Source organism: Seriola dumerili, unplaced genomic scaffold, assembly GCF_002260705.1.
Source record: "Seriola dumerili isolate Sdu_G_001 unplaced genomic scaffold, Sdu_1.0 BDQW01000716.1, whole genome shotgun sequence".
Classification (NCBI taxonomy): Eukaryota; Metazoa; Chordata; class Actinopteri; order Carangiformes; family Carangidae; genus Seriola; species Seriola dumerili.
In genome coordinates, this window is record NW_019174971.1 from 589,987 (window position 1) to 610,387 (window position 20,401).

Sequence of the window (20,401 nt, forward strand, 5' to 3'; positions counted from 1 at the left end):
AAAAATGAACAATTTGAAGCCATCTGACGTTCTTCAGGCAAGTTCTTGAAATCTGTTGAAGTACGTTTTATCTTTTCTTTTTATATGTACAGTATAAATGTTTCTTTTTCTTTCGTTCAACATGGTGCTTTATCTGAAATTGATGCTTTTCAAGGAAACCCAACATCCATCACAGAGAGTTTTAACAGGAAATACAAGTGGTCATGCTACTTCCTTTTCTTACTTACCCTGCTCCTTTCGATATAGTTTTCTGCCAGCAGCACTGTTGTTTGGACCTTTCTGCTATTATGGATCAATGGCAACCTTGGTTGGTTCTGCTTCTCCCCGTGTCTTTGTGTGTTGCCACTGAAGGTACTGTACAGCAGCTTTTCATCAGATACAGCTTATCTCTGTCAAGTACTTCCTTTCTTAGTTTCCTTGAAGTAGCCTTCTCAAGTGCAGTCAAAAAAAAACTACAACGATTGAAAGATTGAAAGATTTTAAATATTTCCTCTGATTGCAGAGAATATTGTGAAAACCATTGCGGGGAAACAAGATGTTACTCCAGTGTGCACGACTGCTGCACTGCAATTCATCACACTGATAGTATGTGAGATCAGCACAAAGAGGAGCAGGGGACGACTGTGTCGTCTGCTGTATCAACACGGACATGACTTTGAGAATGGCTGTGACTCCCGGTTCACACTTATGACGGACAATCGGACTGTATTTCTCCAACTGGCCAGTTTAACACCAGAGGACAGTGGGAACCACACCTGTGAGTGTTCACATATTCATGGAACAGATTTTCTTCATCTGAGCATCACTGTGGAAGGTAAATGTTTGATTTATTTACCTGCTTCAGCTGAATGAATTAGTCGTGCTTCACAGAGTAACCAACAGCAAACCAGGACACGTGACAGCACTAGTTACTAGTAACATTAGCACTGACTGTAAGTAAGTGCTAAGTGCCATTGCTACATTAACAGCTGTTTACTTACCAGTCTAGAAGTAAAGTTGTCACTTTATGATAGCATGATTGTATTGTAAGCACGATGATGAATGAAGCTGTGAACAAGCGACCGTAACCACCACACACTACTGGCAAGAAACCACATTCTGTAGCAGGGAAAACTTTCATACAGCATCTTTACTAATGTATGCAGATGTAAAATGGAGACCATACAAATGTCAGATGTGCTATTAAAGGGAACGGTACTGTACTAACTGTATTTATTGCTAAATATTGATATGCAAAATAAAATCCAACTTAGAATGAAGTGGTACAGATAAAAAAAAATAGTTTCAGAGACGATGCAAGTATTAACATGTTTTTTTTTTTTTGCTTTTTGTGTCTTTCTTACTCAGGAGATGAGAAGGCGAGCACTTCTCCTATAAGAGTGCTCAGTTTGACCACTGTGATTTGTAATGCTGCTGCATTGATCATTGTTACTGGAGTTGTCCTTGGACTTATGATAAGGAAAAAACGTTGCAGGTGAAAATTCTTACTTCATATTTTTAACATAGGTAGTCGGTAAAGCACTGGAATTTAGGATACTCAACAGTTTAATAGCAGCAATGGAAAGTTTGTGTTTGTTGTTTCATTCCAAGACAGCATTGTCAGTGTCCAAGTGATCTGTTGTTATTTTTGAGGTTGTACTGTATTTTAAAATTAATAGTCAGAACTAGGGATTCGTGCACTAAGAAGGGGCCTTAATTTTCAATTTGTGGTTGAAGTATTTTATTTGTATAGGTTATCCTGATATCCACTGATGTAACTCTGATATTCTTCTCTTCTTTCCTTATTTTCAGAAACCATACAAGGGCAGGACTATCTGGATTATATGGATGTGAAACCGCCTGCTCTTTGGTGAGCAAGGTATGTATTTTTTATTTTATACCTTCCAACTTAGTAAGTAGCAAATGCTCTAGTTATTTGGCTGCTGATCTCACACAATAACCTTTGCAGCAGTAGATGGATATATTCCAAATTACTGCGGCCATCAGTCGTCGATTTACCAGAACTGCGTGTAAGATGTCTGCTGAGAAGAGAACACACTCAGTGGAAAGTCAACGTGCTTGCCTAGTAGCATGTCCTGTAAGACTTGTTTCAATTCCGGCTAAGCCACCAAGTCCCCCCCATTCTCTTTCTTTTTTTGGTTGTCACGCCATTTCAATGTCTCAGTTCGGCAGAGAATGCTGTGAAAACTTTTTCACATGTGGCAAAAAGTGTTAAAATGAACGGAAGTGGCTGTCTCTGAGATGCTGTTAAACATTTTAATGTTAAGTAATTATGCTCCTAACCTTCTCTGCATGTATTATATAATCTGAATAGCCACAGGGTGTGCATGCTAAGGAAAAGAGACAAAGGTGTTTTTAGATGAGTGAGGTTAGGGGAACTGAGTTAGCGGAATATTAGGACATGAAAAGCTCAGTTTTCAGTTTGACTTTACTTTCTCCATACTATGTGTCAACCTTTTCAGACTTATACAACATGATACGTTAAGATTTTAGGTACCACTTTCTGATATGACAATATATATTTTTTTTTTGATTGTAAATAATTGTTTGATTAATTATACCTAATTAATACCAATTTTTTCTAATGGGATAAGAAACCAAAGACCCTTAATTGATATGCTTTCATAGGGCAAAGATGACCCAGATGACCCCTACATGGGCCTTCAGCAACGGGAAAGTGATATCTACCAAAACTTCCTCTCGATGCACCATCAACATGACGCCAAGGCAAATTCAGCCAGAAACAGATCAGTGACTGTCCATTTGGAAAAGGAAGCAAATGGAAGAGACACTGGTCAAAGCTGTGAAATCTATGAAACCATCTAAACCAACAGTGAAAATAACTGTGATATCTTCGTGCCCCAGAGCATCTGCTGGTCTCAGCCAAAATACTGTATATTTTTATTAATAGACTAGTTTAACAAGTTGCTGAGGGATATTTTTTTTTAGGTTACCCAGAATGATGTTCTTAATTAAATAATTGCAGGAGTAATAATTTACAGAAATACTATAAAGTAAATGTGAAAAATGCTGTATGCTACACTACACTACACAGAATGATGTACTATGTTGCTAAATTTCCCTGATGTTTATATCAATTGAAAATTCTTGAGTGTTTGTGTATTTAAACAAATAAAGTTTCTACAATGAATTAAAAAAAATGAAGACTTTAAGCTCTCATGCTCTGTTAAAGATGACAGCTGTTTGGACCACTGTCCGATTTTACTCCCAAACACATTTCACCAAGTTCAACAAGTTCTTACATGCAAGTGAGAGTTTCTCTTTGCATTCATGCACCGTTGCATTGTTTTACCCATCTGGATTAATACACTGCTTCCCAGAGAAGCTACTGTTGCATGGTGACTTGAAAGTAGAAGCAGTCAGGGTTCACTTCTGTTTCAGCTTCTACTCTACCTTTATAAGAAGAGAGTTTGAGGTTTTTTCACGTGGACAGTAAAAGAACATTTCGGAGAGCTGCGTTGGTCGTCTTTGTAGAACAGCGTCCTGTACTTTGCTGGCACCACTTAAGATCTCTCAGCGAGTATGGATGGATGGAAACAGCTGTTTGTTCTGCTTCTGCCCGTGTGTGCGTGTGTTGACAGCAGAGGTACAGTACAAAAACCTTCTTTACATAACATAAGATTTATCTACTCTGACTATTGTAACGCAGCTCGAGTGTAAAATGTGATGCACTGAAAGCCTGTTTCCTTTTGATTGCAGTGAGTGTTGTGAAAACCGTCGGCAGAGACCCAGACATCACTCCTGTGTGCACCAGTGCAAAGTTAGGTGTCATTATATTAGTGAAATGTATGATCAACACAGAGACACACCGGGGGGATGAGTGTTGCCTGCTGTATACAGGTGACAAGCAGTCTGACTATAAATGCGACTCAAGGTTCATGTTGCTAAGCAAGAATTATTCTATATTTATCCTACTAAATAATTTAACACCGACGGACAGTGGGAATTACACCTGTGAGTGTTCATATAAAAGAGGAACACATGTTGTCCATCTTAATATCACTGTTGAAGGTGAGCGTGTTCGCTAATCGGAGCAGTTCGCACAAAATTGCAAGATATTGTGGCGTGGAAATACAGACTGTCCTGACTTTCTGTGTGACAGCAGGTGGAGAGGAGGGAACTTTCTCTGGCATGAGGTTCATTGCCTCACTCGTCATCGCCATTATCATTCTTGCCATGTTCATCATTATGGCTGGGATCATCTGTGATCAGACCCAGAGAGGAAATCATCACAGGTGAAAAACTTTGACCAAATGCTTTAATACTTCACTTTTAGTGTGTCGTAGTGCCGTGGTGTACTGTAGCAGCACGATGTCCTCATACTCTCTTTACTCTCATTGAGCATATTGCTCCAATCAGCGTGTCACTCGGTTTTGGTTTCTTTGAAAACAATCACGCACTTTCATTTGTTCTATAAATAGTTTGCTCGACTGCAGTTCCCTTTGTGATAGTACAGAGGCCCCTACTAACTCTGACATTCATTTGTGCTAACAGAGAAAACACAAGATCAGGAGCATCTGCACTAACCAGATCTGAAACTCCCTTCTCTTTGGTAAGAGCTACATAGTTCTGTTTTTGTAATTCTTCTCAACGTTTTGTAATGCCGACACATCACCTATTGTTTTCAACTACATGCAATTATATTTTAGGTGCGATATATAAAATGCTGATTTGTTTTGTCAGGACCAAGATGATCTCTATGCGAGCCTTCAGCTGCCAGCCAGTGATGTCTACCACACTATCTCCTCAAGTTGCCGTTATCATGATACTGAAGCAGGTCCAGCTAACAGTTTTAATAATCAGGAAACAGATGGAAAAGAGAAGGATTTACACCCAGATTACACAGTCTACGAAACTATCGAGAACTAAGATGAAGATGATGCATGTAATCCCATTTACAAAATATTGCATATGGACATTCTGACTTGCTTACATAGCACTGATTCTACTTTCAAATGACCAAAGTAGTTAATTCTCTATGAATTCTAAATGATGATGTACAATATTGTTTAAAAATGCAAAAATATACATATGATGATTAAACATTTAATTTCCAAAACAGTTTTAATGTTTTCAGCCAGTCTGTTTATGTCTGTACAATTGTCTTTAAAGGTGCTATATGTAAGTTTTTATTCTGCTACCAAATAGGGTTTCTTGCTTGGAGCGAGTGGCGGTGGTGGTGATTATGGTTGCTTGCCAAGAGCTTCAGCCATCTTTGCGTTAACAAGAGGTTATTATATGCTCTCTGAGCAGGGCTGCTTTTTCATCCTATAGTGACTCACTGTTGAGACGGATGGGCCCGGGGCTGCTAACTACAGTAGAAGAAAGGAAGTGATAGAAATAGAAGCGAAATAAGAGGGTTGATTTAGACCTCTGGAGAAAGCTCTTAGTGAATAAAGGAATGAAGTTTGATTCTGAACTCAAAATGTTTCCACCAGGCTGGTAAGTAAACAGCTGTTAATGCTAACATCGACTATGTAGCAATATAGGAATTTTTAATATAATGTCTTTTACTAAGTTTCAGTGTCCTGGAAACCTAGCCATGTGTAGCGTTAAAGTCAAAATAATCAATCCAGACTATTGAGTAGACTTAATTGTCTTGTATTGACTGCATTGCACAATATTCTTAACACTCTCCCTGCCACCTCTGTACTGATGCAAACGTGTTGCCCTGTGACGTAAACACTCACAGCTGACAGTCACACTGACTTTTGTCCTTGAATTTCACCAAACAAGACGGTGAAGGTTGTCACATTGTCTTACATGAAAGTGGGCATAATTCTCAGCCTGCATATGTTATGTCAGTGTGTTTTTATGCACTTTTCTCTCTCATTCTGTGTTAACATGAAAGCACCAGCAGTAATGTCTTAAACTTCCTCTTTAACAGACCTCGCACTAACTGATGCCTCAGTGCAAGCTTGAGGTTTAGGTCGCTGAAGATTGGTGGAAAGGGGTGTGCCTAACCCCCAGTGTATACTGTATACTACTTGCAGCAGTTGCGTTGTTGCTTAGAAGTCTTGACCAGTATGGGGAGATGGAAACTGTGGTTTGTTCTGCTCCTGCCGCTGATTTTTTATATTGACAGCCAAGGTACTGTACAGAAACTTCTTTCTATGTGTAACTTATGTAAGACATTGTTCTCTGTAATTCATTATTTGTTTGGCTTTAAAGGAGTAACAGAATATGTTTGGTCATTTCTTTATTGGTGCAGTTAAAAGGTTTTTCAGGCATTTACATAGGCAAGAAATCAGTAAGCACTCATTGACTATTTCATATGATATTGATTTTTGATTTCAATTATGTGATTGCAGAGACTCGGCTGCTCGTGAAAACCATTGGCAGAGAACCAGATGCCACTCCAATATGTGCCAATGATACACTGCATGAGCTCATAATGATAATATGTAGGATCACCACAGAGAGGAGCAGAGGAGAAGAGTGTAAACTAACGTATATATATGGACATGACTTTAACAATAGTTGTGACTCCAGGTTCACACTTATGGCAGAGAATCAGACTGTATTTCTCCACCTGACCAGTTTAACACCGGAGGACAGTGGGAACTACTCCTGTGAGTGTGCAAACGCTGGTGGAACATTTAAGCTGCATATCAACATCACTGTGGAAGGTAAGTGACTGATTTATTTTCTTTTTTTTGTGAGTTTAGTCACTCGGGTGGCTGGGAAATAAAGGAAATTCCAATGTCCAATATAAATAAACGACAGGGTTTAGAATATGTATTTCATCCAAACAAAAACAAACAAAACAAAACTCAACATACTTACCAAAAATCCAATTTTCAATCATTTTTGACTGTTTACCAACATCTGTAATATATGCCAAGCTAGGTAGATAGGTAGCTACGTTATTAGCATCTTAACGGCAAATCAACAAAGTACTACAAAATTATTACCTGACTTCTCTAGAGATTCGGTACTACACACAAATATCATGTGTTTGGTGTTTCCACAACGCAAATGGTGCTGTTACTTCTTTTTTAGGAAAGACGCAGACTGTCTATTTCAATAGAAAACAGATGCAAAGTTGTACTGAAGTCTCCACAGTTTTACCCTGTATCACACAGTTGAGGTGCAAGGGAAAAAAGAAGGGAAGGACCGTTTGAAAGGCCTCAGAAATAAGTTCCTTCAAACTGCTGCTCCCTAGATTGAGCAGATTCATTGACACACACACACAAACTGCTCCCCAATTATAGTTGTTCGATACCAATGCTGCTTTTCTGACTTTGTTTTTTTCTTTCTATGGTTAAAGGGGATGAAAGCATCAGCAGGTCTACAGAAATACCCTTCCCTTATGTTGGAGTTGGTGTAATTATATTCCTCATTATAACTGGAGGTGTCCTGGGATTTATCTACGGAAAACTTCACCATGGGTAAGAGATGAATATCGTGCTCATAGAGAATAAAATAATCTTTAGCAAAGCATAATAGCTTTAAGTGTTACATCAATAGCGCTTAAGGCTAATTCTGTCTGTTATTTTTATTTAATCAAAAGAATAGTCTTTATTGTCATTATACAAAGTATAGCAAAACTTCAAGTGGCATCTCTGCAATAACAGCACAATAAAAATCAGTCTGATTTACTGTCATCGTTGGGGGAGTTGTGGGGGAAGATGGAAGCCACTGCTCAGGGGAAGAAGCTGTTCGTCAGTCTATTTGTGCAGGACCTTATTCTGAACCGTTTACCAGTGGGTTGCCGGGGTGAGTAGAGGCTGTGGCAATGCTGCTGGCCTTCTTTCTCAGGCGGGTGGTTTAAATACAATCAAGGTGTGGGAGCTTCATCCCCACAATGCGCTGAGCAGTCTCCACCACACGTTGCAAGGTCTTTCCGCTCTGCAGCTATGCAGCCGGCATACCACACAGTTGTGCAGTTTGTAAGGGTGCTCTTAGCGGCGCTCCTGTAGAAATTCAGCAGCAGCTTCTGAGGGAGCTTGGCTTGTTTCAGTTTCCTCAAGAAGAACAGTCTCTGTTGAGCTTTGTTAACCAGGCTTGAGGTGTTGGACGTCCATACTTATGGTTTATCAGACTGACTGCAAGGAACTTCAGCCTGTCCACACACTCCACTGCTTCTCCATAAATGTGAAGGGTGGGGTGGGCTTCCTGTTCTCCTGAAGGCAATTATCATCTCCTTGGTCTTTGAGGTGTTGAGGACCAAGTTGCTGTCCTTACACCACTCGGCCAGATGTAGGCCGTCTCATCATTGTTAGCGATCAAACCAACAACGGTTGTGTCGTCCGCAAATTTTATCATTGAGTTGGAGAGTGAACAGCATTAGGCTCAAAACACAAACCTGTGGGGTTCCTGTGTCCAGGATGATGGTGGAAGAGGTGTGTCTCTCGACTCTGACCTGCTGTGGGTGGTCTGTGAGAAAGTCCATAACCCATGAGCACAGCGAGCAACCAAGGCCCAGATTGTTCAACTTGCTGACAAGTTGTTGTGGGATTAACGTGTTAAATGCTGAGGTAAAGTCCACGAATAGCATCCTCATATAACTGTTTGGCTCCTTGAGGTGTGTCAGAGCAGTGTGAAGAGCGGTGGTTATTGCATCCTCTGTGGAGCAGTTTGCCTCATAGGAAAAAACTGATGCATATCCAGGTCAGGCGGGATTTAGATCTGATGTTGGACAGCGCCAGTTTCTCAAAGCACTTCATCGCTATCGGTGTTAAGGCCACTGGGCGATAGTCATTCAGACACTTCACAGATGTTGTTTTGGGTACTGGGATGACGGGATGGGACAGCAGACAGTTCTAAGGAGTTGTTGAATACCTTGGTGAACACTTCTACCAGTTGGTCTGCACATGCTTTCAGCACCCGACCTGGCACTCCATCTGGGCCTGCCGTTTTGTTAGCATTCACCTTCTTCAGGGTGGTCCTCACATGGTGGCGCTGTAGAACCAGTGATGGCTCTGTAATTCTGTTCTTTGTATAAGCTTCTAGCACACTGTATGCACTATTCGGATAACAGTGTGTTTGTATATACTGTATGGGAGTGTCTTTGTGGGCACCATATTTCTATAACAACTATTCTATGTTATTATATAATGATATAGTACAATTTTATTCCTACACAATTTGAGGTGGTGGAGCAAATAAAGAATTTTTGTAATGAAATGTTTTTGTTTGTTGTTACCCAGCAGAAGACAACTAGAACCCATGACCAGCCACGTAAACATGGTACTGTACACCAAAATGCTGGTACCTACTGTACTTTCCGTCTTTTCACCTCAGAAACATTTTTTTGAACTCTTGTGTTCTTCTGCAGGAGCCGGGAGACATTGAACCGTACAGCACCTTCATCCAGAAAGAGAATGAACTTTACTCAGTCACCATGATGTACAGAAACACATGATACACTAAAACTGATGCTGATAATTCAGATGTGTTAGATGTGTGCAGAGATGACACAGATTTGGGAATTCCTTTATACAGCGTCCATTATACAATACCTACCGCTATGTGATGCATGTTTTTCTATTGATTAACAAGTGAAACTGGGCCTGCTGTCCATAAGGAAACTATTTTACTTTGCCATTATTTCACTCACTCATTTGTCCTTTTAAAATGTTAAATTCCCTTTTGTAAATTTAATATTCTTAAAGGCATGAGAGCATTTTACTGCCTAAAAATATGATATATTTTAATATATTAATTATTACAAAATAATAGTTAAAACAAAATTTGCATTTGTTCTTTTGATGCCCACTGTTTTGTACCTGCAAATCCAGAATATTCAGATATGTAACTATATGTTTTAGATTATATTTAAAACAAATATCTCATGTATTTTCATGAGACATATAAGGATTTCTATGTGAATTCAAATAATATACACAAGCTCTGCAATGCTTTCAGATGTATGATAAGTGATGTACACAGTCGTGTTTCAAGGTGTTTTTTTGAGCGTGAACGTGAGTTGTCAGTTTGACCTGTCACTTCCTGTACTAACACGTCTACCATGAGGCTTTCTCAGCCGCCTCCATGATGTTGCAGGTGCCTTCTTACCTCTCTGGCACATACATCGATTTAAAGAGAGGCCCAGCAGTGGGGTATTTTATCATTTTTTATTATACATGCTGTGAGTGTGACAACCACTCATTTCACATAGTGAGGAATATGAGTATTTTAAGTCTTTGAATCTTGATGCTTTGACACAAACCAACAAAACAGCTAAGTTAAGGCAAAAAACACATCTGAGCTTTTATTTTTTCTTGTCACAGATTATCTTCGTCTGTCTGAGTTGTCCTGATTTCTCCAACTATCCAAATTACATGACAGGAAGAATGAGGGTGGCTGAAGCAATTTAGATTGTCAGCGCAAATGTAGCGATCATAATTGCATTTTGTGACGCTCGGAGATGAATTATTTTTTATATTTAGACTGAAGTGTCCTGCGTCAGACTCACTTATGCAACCACCAGTGGTATTAACACCCACCAATGCATAGACATCCCTGTATCAGCTTTGTGAGTGGTGTGTTAGTTGTCATTGGTGTTTCCTGTCGTCTCTCTGCTGTCTACTCTCTCTTAAACCTTTGGCCTCTGGGGTCTTAAAAGTACTTCAAAGTAGATGTAGTCAAATATAACACTTCCTGCTTAGCACAAGCTCACAGACCTATGAGGTATTTTAGGTCGTTTTGTGGTTTAGGGAGCAAAAGGGTTGTGTCTGTGTTTGTCCCCCTCCCCTCTGAGGTTTGGTAGAATCACATTTAGCTATTAATGCTTTTCCTAACAGTGAGTTTAAAAGAGTGTAGCCCACTATTTACTTTATCCTGCTCATTGTTATGCAAGAAATATGTTTGCTTATGTCATTCATAAAAATAAATAAATGAAGAGTTAGCTACTCAAACACTGTCACTATTTTACTTTTTGATAGTATTAATATGAAGGCAGAGGCCTGTAGAAGCTCTTCCTTTTTAGAAGAGTTCTCATCAGCTAAAATGTTGTGAGAGTGGGGGTTTGCGGTTTAGGCAACCAGAGAAAAGTACAAAGTAGTGTGTCCCATCAGTGCAGTACACTGTGCACTACCAGCAGCAGTTGCTTCATGACCAGTGTGGGTGGATGGAGTCCGTTCTTTGTTCTGCTTTGTTCTGACGGCAAAAGTACTGTACAGTTTTAGTTTTCATAAGTCAAATTGATGCAAGTCATTATTCTTGAATAATCTTCGTCTTTGTCCATATAAGTTTACACCAAACACCTAAAAACAGTGCTACTGCTAACTTATTAAATGTTGATTGATTGCAGTGACTCTGAAAAACCCTCAGGAATAAACCATATTCTTGCTTAGAAGTCTTGACCAGTATGGGGAGATGGAAACTGTGTTTTCTTCTGCTTCTGCCGTTCATTTTTTATATTGACAGCCAAGGTACTGTACAGAAACCTCTTTATGCATAGCTCATGTAACACATTGTTCTCTGTTGTTCATTATGTCTTTGGTTTTAAAGGAGTAACACAATATGTTTGTATAATTTACTTATTCATTGCAGTTAAAAAGTTTGTCAGGCATTTACATGTGCAAGAAATCAGTAAGCACTCATTGACTATTTCATATGATATTGATTTTTGATTTCAATTATGTGATTGCAGAGACTCGGCTGCTCGTGAAAACCATTGGCAGAGAACCAGATGCCACTCCAATATGTGCCAATGATACACTGCATGAGCTCATAATGATAATATGTAGGATCACCACAGAGAGGAGCAGAGGAGAAGAGTGTCAACTGAAGTATATATATGGACAGGACTTTAACAATAGTTGTGACTCCAGGTTCACACTTATGACAGAGAATCAGACTGTATTTCTCCACCTGACCAGTTTAACACCGGAGGACAGTGGGAACTACTCCTGTGAGTGTGCGAACGCTGGTGGAACATTTAAGCTGCATATCAGCATCACAGTAGAAGGTAAGCAGTGGCTCAGTGTAAATTGGTAATTTTCCACTGCATTGTTAAAGTTATGACAAATTTCAATAGCAACATGATGGCTGCACTTACTGTACATATGAAAAAAAGTGTAGATAGGGAATGTTTAATTACATGCTATAATCATAGCTGCATGTGAGATAATGTGTAGATATAAAACATTATTAAAATTATGTCATGAATTGATTTTATTAAAACAAAAAAGTCATAATGTTAATATATAAATCAAAGATCAGAGTCATTTTTTGAGTAATCTTTTTCTTCTACGTGCTTTAGAGGATGAGGAGCTCAGCAGTTCAACAGAAATCCTCATCCCATGTGCTTTGACTGGTGCAGCTGTGGTCATCATTATAACTGGAGCTATTCTGGGATTTATACACAAGACCAAAAGGTTTGTTTATCAATTTATTTTTCGATAATTCATAGTTGAGTACTGGCAGATAAAGTGAAAATATTTATTAATGCAAATATTCATGATTATGCTCCTTTTTCTGACAATTATTTTTTATTATTGTTTTAAAGTTTTCTAAAAGACATAGATAAGCTTTACTTTTTTTGTGCATGCACATGTGCATATCTGGTGTTTCATTAACTATCCCATCTTATTTAAAGAGTCCGTTCATGGTCGATCACATCTGGATTATCTGTAAATGAAACTCCTGGCTGTGTGGTGAGTAATGTATTCTTTTGTTCTACACCTTTAAACTGGGAAAGCAGCTAGTTTAATGTTTGTATTAATTTCGACAGTAGAAGACGCACACATGAAATTCCAGATCAGTGGCAAACAGCCTGTTATCATTCACTGATGATTTTACTGAAATGCCTGACACCAGCAGTCTGACATGATGCATTATTATTTGTTTTCTAGGACCAAGAAGACCCAGATGAGCCCTACATGAGCCTTCAGCAGCCAACAGATGAACTATATGAAACTATCTCCTCAATTCAGCGTCAACGAGACACCAACATGACAAGATCAGGAAGCAATGTGTAGTGACTGTCCACTTGGATGATCAGAAATAGATGGAAGAGACACTGATTCAAGTTGCAAAATCTATGAAAACATTTCAACCTGATGTCAGGTCAATATGAATATTATGCATCATGTGAATGTTTGATTAAAGCTTCCATATTGTATAAAGTGAAGTTTCCATGTCTTCTTTGATTATAAAGCAGGTCTAGGTTCTATATTAATACTGTGAAAGTATCAAAGCGCTCTGACCACAGAGAAATGCACACAGCCTGTATTCAGAAAACTGAGCCTTAAACAAGCTGTCAAGACTTCCTGAACTTTGTGGTGTCACAACAAAGCTGTTACCGCCCTCAGCCATGCCCCAAGCTCCGCCCACCTGGACCCACCATCCAACCTTGCAGGATTTGGTTTCTCTGAGTGTTTACCTGAAATCTGCTATATTTTTATTAGATCACTCAGAAAACAGTCAGCCAATCAGAAGAGAGGCTCAGAGCTCAAGAGAGAAGCTTGAGAGAGGAGATGTTAAACTACACTGAGATGGTTTTTGGTTCTAAAAACAACAAATATATCTTCTTATGCATCAACGCTTAAAATAAAACAGGAAAAGTGAAAGTGTAAAACATGGGACCTTTAAAACTATATGAAGAGAAGGATCTGGGTCAGGGACAAGTTTCTAATCACTTCTGAAATCTTCATTTGAACAAAGTTAAGTCACTTGGTGCTGTGTATTCTTGTTGTGTCAAGTTATAACTGGTGTGAGGGACATAAATTGCGACGAGCTGAAGAGACCATGCAGCTCTATTTACACTTTAAGCTCAGGCCTGTCAATATGTGATGACCACAAAATCAAACATCTCTGTTTTAGCATGCTACGTGATGTTCCACTCTCACTGAACTTACACATTGCAAGACCTGTGCAGGCAATACTTGATACAGGCTCTCAGTGGATCCAGCTCCAACTGTAATTCAGAACATGTGACTGGACCTGAAGCACATGTAACATATTCATGAGCAGTTTTTTGACATTAATAATGTTGTGACCAATGTTAACTCTTCACCACAAAAGACAATTAAAGTTATTAAAAGGTCGCTGACTGTTGTACCTTTAGAGAGTATTAATATGAAAGCAGAAGCCTATAGAAGCACTTCCTTTTTAGAAGAGTTCACATCAGCTCATACGTCAGTGAGAGCTGAGAATTTGAGGTTTAGGCAACCAGAGAACAGTGCAAAGTAGTGTGTCTGTCCTCCTAACATCAGTGCAGTACACTGTGCACTACCAGCAGCAGTTGCTTCACGACCAGTATGGATGGATGGACTCTGTTCTTTGTTCTTCTTCTGCCACTAACTGTGTGTTTTGACAGCGAAGGTACTGTACAGAAAATCCCTTTTAGTTTTCATAAAGTCAAATTGATGCAAGTCATTACTCTTGAATAACCTTTGTCTTTAGTGAATATTAAATCACATTAGTTTAAACCAAATACCTAAAGACAGCAAGTGCTACTGCTAACTTACTGACTGTGTTTCTTATTGATTAATTGATTGATTGATTGATTGATTGATTGATTGATTGATTGATTGATTGATTGATTGCAGTGACTCTTGAGAAAACCCTGGGGAGCAAACCAGATGTCACTCCACTATGCAGTAATACTACACCCATCGTACTGATAGTATGTAACATCAAGACAGAGAGGAGCAGAGGAGAACAGTGTCGTCTACTGTATCGACATGGACAGAGCTTTAACAGTAGTTGTGACTCCAGGTTCACACTTAAGAAAGACAATGAGACTATATTACTCCACCTGAACAGTTTAACACCAGAGGACAGTGGGAACTACTCCTGTCAGTGTGCATATGATGGTGGAACAAATATTGTCCATCTCAGTATCATTGTGGAGGGTAAGCACATTTTATTTATGTTTTCCTCACACTGTTACCGTGGTAGAATGATGTCTGTAGTTTACAGGCTAATCAAAGCATGCATTAATTTGGCTGATTTGTTAGCTTTGATTAGCAGACTTCAGTAATAGTACATGGTTCTGTGTGGAGCAGACTCTTTACAAATAGGACAAATGCATGTTTTTTGTTTGTTTGCTTTTTGACATTTTGACAGATTCCGATTCTATACATTCAGAGGAGGAAGAGGTCAGCAGTCACCCAGGAGGGCTGATCCCAAGTGCTTTGACTGCTGTAACTGTAGTCCTCATTATAACTGGAGTTATCCTGGGATTTATCCACAGAAGAATACATCATGGGTGAGACACTACTGTAATCTCCATAGTTATTGTTTTTCATAAATTTATAGGAATGCTTTATAAGTTAATAACATTGAGTGGTGGACATACTTATCCTTTATTTGCATATTTACCTCTAATGCTACATTCAGCTTCTACTCCTCTACAGTTGAAAGGGAAATCTACTTTGCAGATTCAAATTATTAGTAAAAAATACAATTAACTAATAAATTATGATGTAAGATTATCAATTAACCTTCCCATCAGTTTATAATGTAGTTAGTTAGTCCTACCTCTACCATCTGCAATACTTAAAGTGATGTTTCAACATTAATGTACCAATAATTATAATATAATAATATAATATACTCTAATAATATATAATATAGCCTAATGTTTGATTATGAACGGGGCCTTTCTGAATAAAGAGTACTTTTTTATTTTTGGTCCTTTTCTACAGTCTGTTGTTGGGGACAATATATACACTGCTACTTTTACTTAAATAAAAGATCTTAGTACTTCTCCTGCTATTTTTAGCCTCTTAAGAAGTTAAAAAGAAGTACTGAGAAGCTAAAAATAGTACAGAGATCTTTTATTTAAGTAATAGTAGCAGTGTTGTAATTGTAACAGTCACAGCCGGCGCCCCCTGTGTGCTGAACTCTGTTTCCTGTTGATCAGTATGTTAATTGGACTCGGCCAGCCAGTCATTGTAGGCGGCTGAAACAATATGGCTACATCCAGTGAGGTGAACGAAGGTTAATTTACATGCAGCGACTTCAGCGACAATATTTGGTCTTGTCTGACCAACTGCTATAACTTTGAAAGTCAAGTATTTTAACTAGTTTTGTTTGTCATCTCTTTTAATATCACTTGTTGCAACGTGTTTATCTCATTTTGAATGACTGTAAATGCACAGCAGTCATTAATGTCAACATCTTGACTTGTAGTTTCATATGAGGCACTACAGGAAGACATGGTCTTTCATTTCCTGTCTTGCCTACAAAAAGCACTGTGTGTGAATAAACATCAGGATTCACTAACTGCATTGTTGTTTGTCATTTTAAACAGCAGAACACAACTAGGGCCACAGAGCAGTCATCCAAACCAGGTAATGGACAGGAAAATATTAAACCTTCTTCATTTGTGTAGCTCATATAAATTTCATTATTTTTATTCATATGTCTTTCTGCAGGAGCTGCAAGACATTGAGCCGTACGGCACCTTCATGCGGAAAGAAAGTGGACTTTATTCAACCTTTAATATGCCCAGCTCTAACATTAATACTAATAATTCAAACATGTCTGTCAGAAAGGACACGAATTCGGGGAACTTTTTGTAGAGCTCCAGTTTACACTGTATCCATTCCCACATGATGCATGTTTTAGAATTTAATTACAAGTGAAATTAGAACTGTTGTCCACAAGGTGACACTCTTTTGCTTTGAGAAATGTATATCAGGTATTTTATTCATCTGTACTGTATTTCTATCAGGGCATTTAATTATTTTTTTCACTATAGTCTTTTTTTTTTAGTTTGGTGACTTAAAAGGAGTACAGTAAGATGTTCATGATCAACTAATTATTTGATAAATAACATGTTAAAACAAAGCTGATTCCTCTCAGCCATTTTTAAAAATCCAAATAATATTCATCCCATCCCTAATGCTAATGCAGGTTATAATGATCATTGTAGCTTTATTTTTTTGTCTTATCCATCTTTTTTTAATGTTAATGTAAATTAAAATTAAACTCTTTTTTTATTTTTTATTTGTGACAATGTGTCTGTTTGTGACTTGGGTTTACATATGGGCAATATAATAAATACCTCATTTTTTATTCAGTGTGGTGACTCTGCAGTCCTTCATATGACAACCACATGTCTCTATATGAAGCCAATGGAAGACTTGAATATCAATTCTGTGGTTATAGTTTGGAAGATCATAACAGAGAGTAACGGGGGACAACAGTGCCACCTACTGTACATGTGTCTGTATCACCGTCTTTCAGTGTTCTCCCCCCAACACTTAAACAGCAGGATAGTGGAAGCTATCTCAGTGTTACTATCAGAGGTGGATATTTGGTTTAGTTCAGTGCTTTTATTCACTGACATTAAAAGTAATTACATTTTATCAAGCATACTTGTAAGTTATTCTCATTTAGAATACCTGCCTGTTTCAGTCAGGTCTATTACAGCATGATGCCGTTTGACAGTTGCCATTATTATTGCCATTATTTATTGCAAAGTCTTGATATATAGATTTTAATTACTTTATTTCTTTTAATTCCTTGATTTCTTTTGCTGTCTTTTCTTTCATTTTCATCCTGCAAACACCAACACAAAATTAAATCCTTTGTAATTGTCTTCCCCTGTCTGGTGTTCCCCTGCTAACTGTAGCATTCCTTTTTATTTACAGAGGAACTGAGCTACTACAGGTCAAGAACATCGGATATGAAACTCCCTACCCTGGGAAGAGCATGTACTTCTGTTCTTCACTTGCACAAGGTATGCAAATAATGTGATATGCATTTTTTTTGCATTTCTTTTTTGTTGTTGTTGTTGTTGATCACAACCATAGAGGTGTGGGACAGGCCAAGCGAGGCAGATATTATTAAGGGTCAAGAGAACTGACTCCCTCAGCATGACAAAGGGAAATCAGTCAGCTGTCCCGACTGTTGAGGCAGCACTTTCCTGCACGTGACGATGTTTGTGTTTTTCAACCACAGTTGATCAAGCATTAAAAATGAGCCATATTCCCTTCAGTCACCAGATAGGCTGATTTTCCCTCCACCCCTCGTCACCTGACGTTCCCCTGCCCACTCACACACAGCCTGTATTTATACCAGTGGCGCCTGCTCTCATCAAGATCACTGTTTCTGTACTGTATCATGAGAGCAAGCAGCTTATTAGGATCCATTGTTACAATTTACTGTAAACCATAAACCAAGCGTCAGTCTTTTCTGCAAATGCCCCTAAACAACATGTTTATGTTCCAGTCAGGAAGCCTTGTATTTCCCCACACCTAAGCAGGTTGTTTTTGTGGTTAAGCCTAACCAAGCCAGTAACATCATGGAAAGGCTTGTTATTTATTTTTTCAACAGTGATTTTTTGCCTGTTGCATATCTCCTAACACCACAAGAAACGCTCCTACGGGTCGTATCCGGGGGACATGACTCCATTGATACTGGCCTTCCATATAGGAATACTCACACAGCCTTTTGGCTTATTGTATATAAGTGTCAAACCTTTGCAAAAACAGCAGATCAAGCACAAACTCAGTTGAACCTTCAATTCCCTTAGGAAAAATTTGTTTTGCAACTAACTGGTAGGCTGTGACTGTCAACGAATGGTGCAGAGAGATAAGATAGAAAATCAGAGAAGTGGCCCCTGTGACCAAAATAGTATAGGCTATACTTTCTGGTCTTATCTAGATTATATTGATGGAGCTTTAATATTGGCATGTGCAAATACACAAGCCATGATTTTAGTGACACATACTGGTTTAGAATAACGTGTCATGGGCCAGGTAGGCAGCACAGGTACTTTCCACATGTAACTTAGAATGTTTTTTTTTTTGTTGTTTTTTTTTTTTTTTTTACAACATGCAGCTGTAAACCCTGAGGATCCGGAAAAGCGTGGCCTTCTCACAGTACATTGTCCACTCTAACACACCTTTTATTGAATCATATTATCTGGATTTAATAGAATGAGTAAATGCGATACTGAAAATGACAGAGGTGTTTAATGATTGATGAGAGTCCAGTGAGCAGTCCATTAGGGAAATTAAATGTTTGTATTATTAATATCATTTTATGTTTTATCCCAGGCTATCGTGAGTACATCCATAACTGACAAATGCTTGGCGGTCACATAACCCTTCCACAGAGCACTTGGGTTCTTTCCTAGACTGACTTCCCCTCTACACGGTTTAGTAAACAAGATTTCACAAGAGACTGGATTATATAAGATTATAATATTTCTTACTGGACAACCAGGGTCAAAAATATGACCTCATAACTTCATCTTGGCTTCAGATCCACCCTCTGTCAGCATGTGATCCTGCTCCCTTTCCTTCCTGTTGGGTTGTGATGTATCCGATGAAAAATGCAGGGAGTATGCTCTGAGTGAGGCACCGGCAACAATCTCCCCATGATATAGTTCCCGAAGATTAAAATCACAGGGTTGTGCCCCACCACTAGTTTCAGATTTACACAGGGTCATTGTGCATAGGGTGTGACCTGATAGCAGAGGAGGGGACGTAGTCGGGGAACGTTTCTGGTAAATTATGAGGATTATATGCATGACCATACAAACCTAAAGGGAATAAGTTTGTATAATTTTTATACTGGAGTCACTCCCGGGTTTACTAAGAATTGAATCAGGCTTACTCAAGACACGAACATGACTGTTGCACTGTAAAAGCTGAGAAGTAGCCAACACTGAAGGCCATGATGGAGCATCTTTGGAAAGAAATAAGGGTTTATATCAAGCAGCGTTTAGCCTTAATGGACTAAGCAGGATAATTGGTCGATGAGCAGAGGAAATACTAATTAAGGGAAGTCAACTCTTTCAAGACCTGACTTGGCTATGAGCTACACCGGTGACTCATGAGTGTTGAGAAGCCTCCTGAATAGTTCTTACCTCGTTACACAGAAGTACATACATACTGTGGACTTCCCCACTGCAATCTGTGACATCAGCTCAAGTTGGCCAGAGCCTCATATGTTAAATATCAAATGGTTATGATCATGCTTATACCACAAAAATAAGCACATGGTCATCTATTCCCAGCGGTTATGGTGGTATTGAAACCTCAAACCACAGCTAATTACCATAGAACTTCTGCTTCTCGGGGTTTTTTAACCACTTGAGATTCCTGGACTTGTTGTACAGTACAGTAAGTATACCATTTACTGGACTTTACAGTAGTAACATGAGGAAAAAAAAGTGTGAAGCAATGAGTTTCAATAGAGAATATGTTTCTGTGAAATATTATTTCAGTGGATTTGCAATTACTGTATTTTCTCCTGTATTCTCAATTTGAGTTCAAAAGTAAAATGTCCTGTTATCATATGAATATTCAGTAATATATTTTACCTGGATCGCCCAGCATCATCAAATGGTCTGTAGTCAGTTTTCATATCATGTAAAAATCTAATTCAGCCTCTTTTACACCCATGTACAGTAACAGTCAACTTTTCTGTGTTGTTATCTGAAAGCTGTTTTCCCAAAATGATACTT

At 38.6% G+C, this 20,401-nt stretch overlaps 3 protein-coding genes across 6 annotated transcripts; all 3 read left to right on the forward strand.

Moving 5' to 3' along the window:
• Positions 1-237: 237 nt before the first annotated feature.
• Positions 238-3,109, forward strand: LOC111236719. Its single transcript, XM_022765567.1, has 5 exons — positions 238-351; positions 503-814; positions 1,348-1,474; positions 1,792-1,858; positions 2,629-3,109. The coding sequence occupies exons 1-5, from the start codon at positions 288-290 to the stop codon at positions 2,824-2,826; spliced, it is 768 nt and encodes a 255-aa protein (XP_022621288.1). The 5' UTR covers positions 238-287; the 3' UTR covers positions 2,827-3,109.
• A 356-nt stretch (positions 3,110-3,465) lies between these two features.
• LOC111236720 lies at positions 3,466-5,051 on the forward strand. Of its 4 annotated transcripts, none has more exons than XR_002665733.1 (5): positions 3,466-3,607; positions 3,721-3,781; positions 4,127-4,256; positions 4,516-4,573; positions 4,705-5,051. XR_002665733.1 is itself a non-coding variant. In XM_022765568.1 (5 exons), exons 1-5 carry the CDS (start codon positions 3,544-3,546, stop codon positions 4,888-4,890), a joined length of 753 nt encoding a protein of 250 aa, XP_022621289.1. In that variant the 5' UTR covers positions 3,466-3,543; the 3' UTR covers positions 4,891-5,051. The 4 variants fall into 4 exon arrangements, 3 of the variants coding, with proteins under 3 accessions (XP_022621289.1, XP_022621290.1, XP_022621291.1); XM_022765568.1 differs by having other exon boundaries at positions 3,721-4,032; positions 4,124-4,256; XM_022765569.1 differs by having other exon boundaries at positions 3,721-4,032.
• Positions 5,052-14,174: 9,123 nt separating this feature from the next.
• On the forward strand, positions 14,175-16,872 carry LOC111236722. The gene is made up of 5 exons (XM_022765571.1): positions 14,175-14,295; positions 14,523-14,828; positions 15,043-15,184; positions 16,232-16,271; positions 16,356-16,872. The coding sequence occupies exons 1-5, from the start codon at positions 14,232-14,234 to the stop codon at positions 16,500-16,502; spliced, it is 699 nt and encodes a 232-aa protein (XP_022621292.1). The 5' UTR covers positions 14,175-14,231; the 3' UTR covers positions 16,503-16,872.
• The last annotated feature ends 3,529 nt before the right edge of the window (positions 16,873-20,401 follow it).

What these genes read in the sequence shown, in the direction of transcription:
- LOC111236722 (XM_022765571.1), top strand. Translation starts at nt 14,232, where the DNA reads ATGGATGGATGGACTCTGTTCTTTGTTCTTCTTCTGCCACTAACTGTG. An exon ending in CACAGAAGAATACATCATGG is followed by an intron (nt 15,185 to 16,231) that starts GTGAGACACTAC and finishes CATTTTAAACAG; the next exon opens with CAGAACACAACTAGGGCCAC. An exon ending in AGAGCAGTCATCCAAACCAG is followed by an intron (nt 16,272 to 16,355) that starts GTAATGGACAGG and finishes GTCTTTCTGCAG; the next exon opens with GAGCTGCAAGACATTGAGCC.
- LOC111236720 (XM_022765568.1), top strand. Translation starts at nt 3,544, where the DNA reads ATGGATGGATGGAAACAGCTGTTTGTTCTGCTTCTGCCCGTGTGTGCG. An exon ending in TCTTAATATCACTGTTGAAG is followed by an intron (nt 4,033 to 4,123) that starts GTGAGCGTGTTC and finishes TCTGTGTGACAG; the next exon opens with CAGGTGGAGAGGAGGGAACT. An exon ending in CAGAGAGGAAATCATCACAG is followed by an intron (nt 4,257 to 4,515) that starts GTGAAAAACTTT and finishes TTGTGCTAACAG; the next exon opens with AGAAAACACAAGATCAGGAG.
- LOC111236719 (XM_022765567.1), top strand. Translation starts at nt 288, where the DNA reads ATGGATCAATGGCAACCTTGGTTGGTTCTGCTTCTCCCCGTGTCTTTG. An exon ending in TCTGAGCATCACTGTGGAAG is followed by an intron (nt 815 to 1,347) that starts GTAAATGTTTGA and finishes TTTCTTACTCAG; the next exon opens with GAGATGAGAAGGCGAGCACT. An exon ending in CCTGCTCTTTGGTGAGCAAG is followed by an intron (nt 1,859 to 2,628) that starts GTATGTATTTTT and finishes ATGCTTTCATAG; the next exon opens with GGCAAAGATGACCCAGATGA.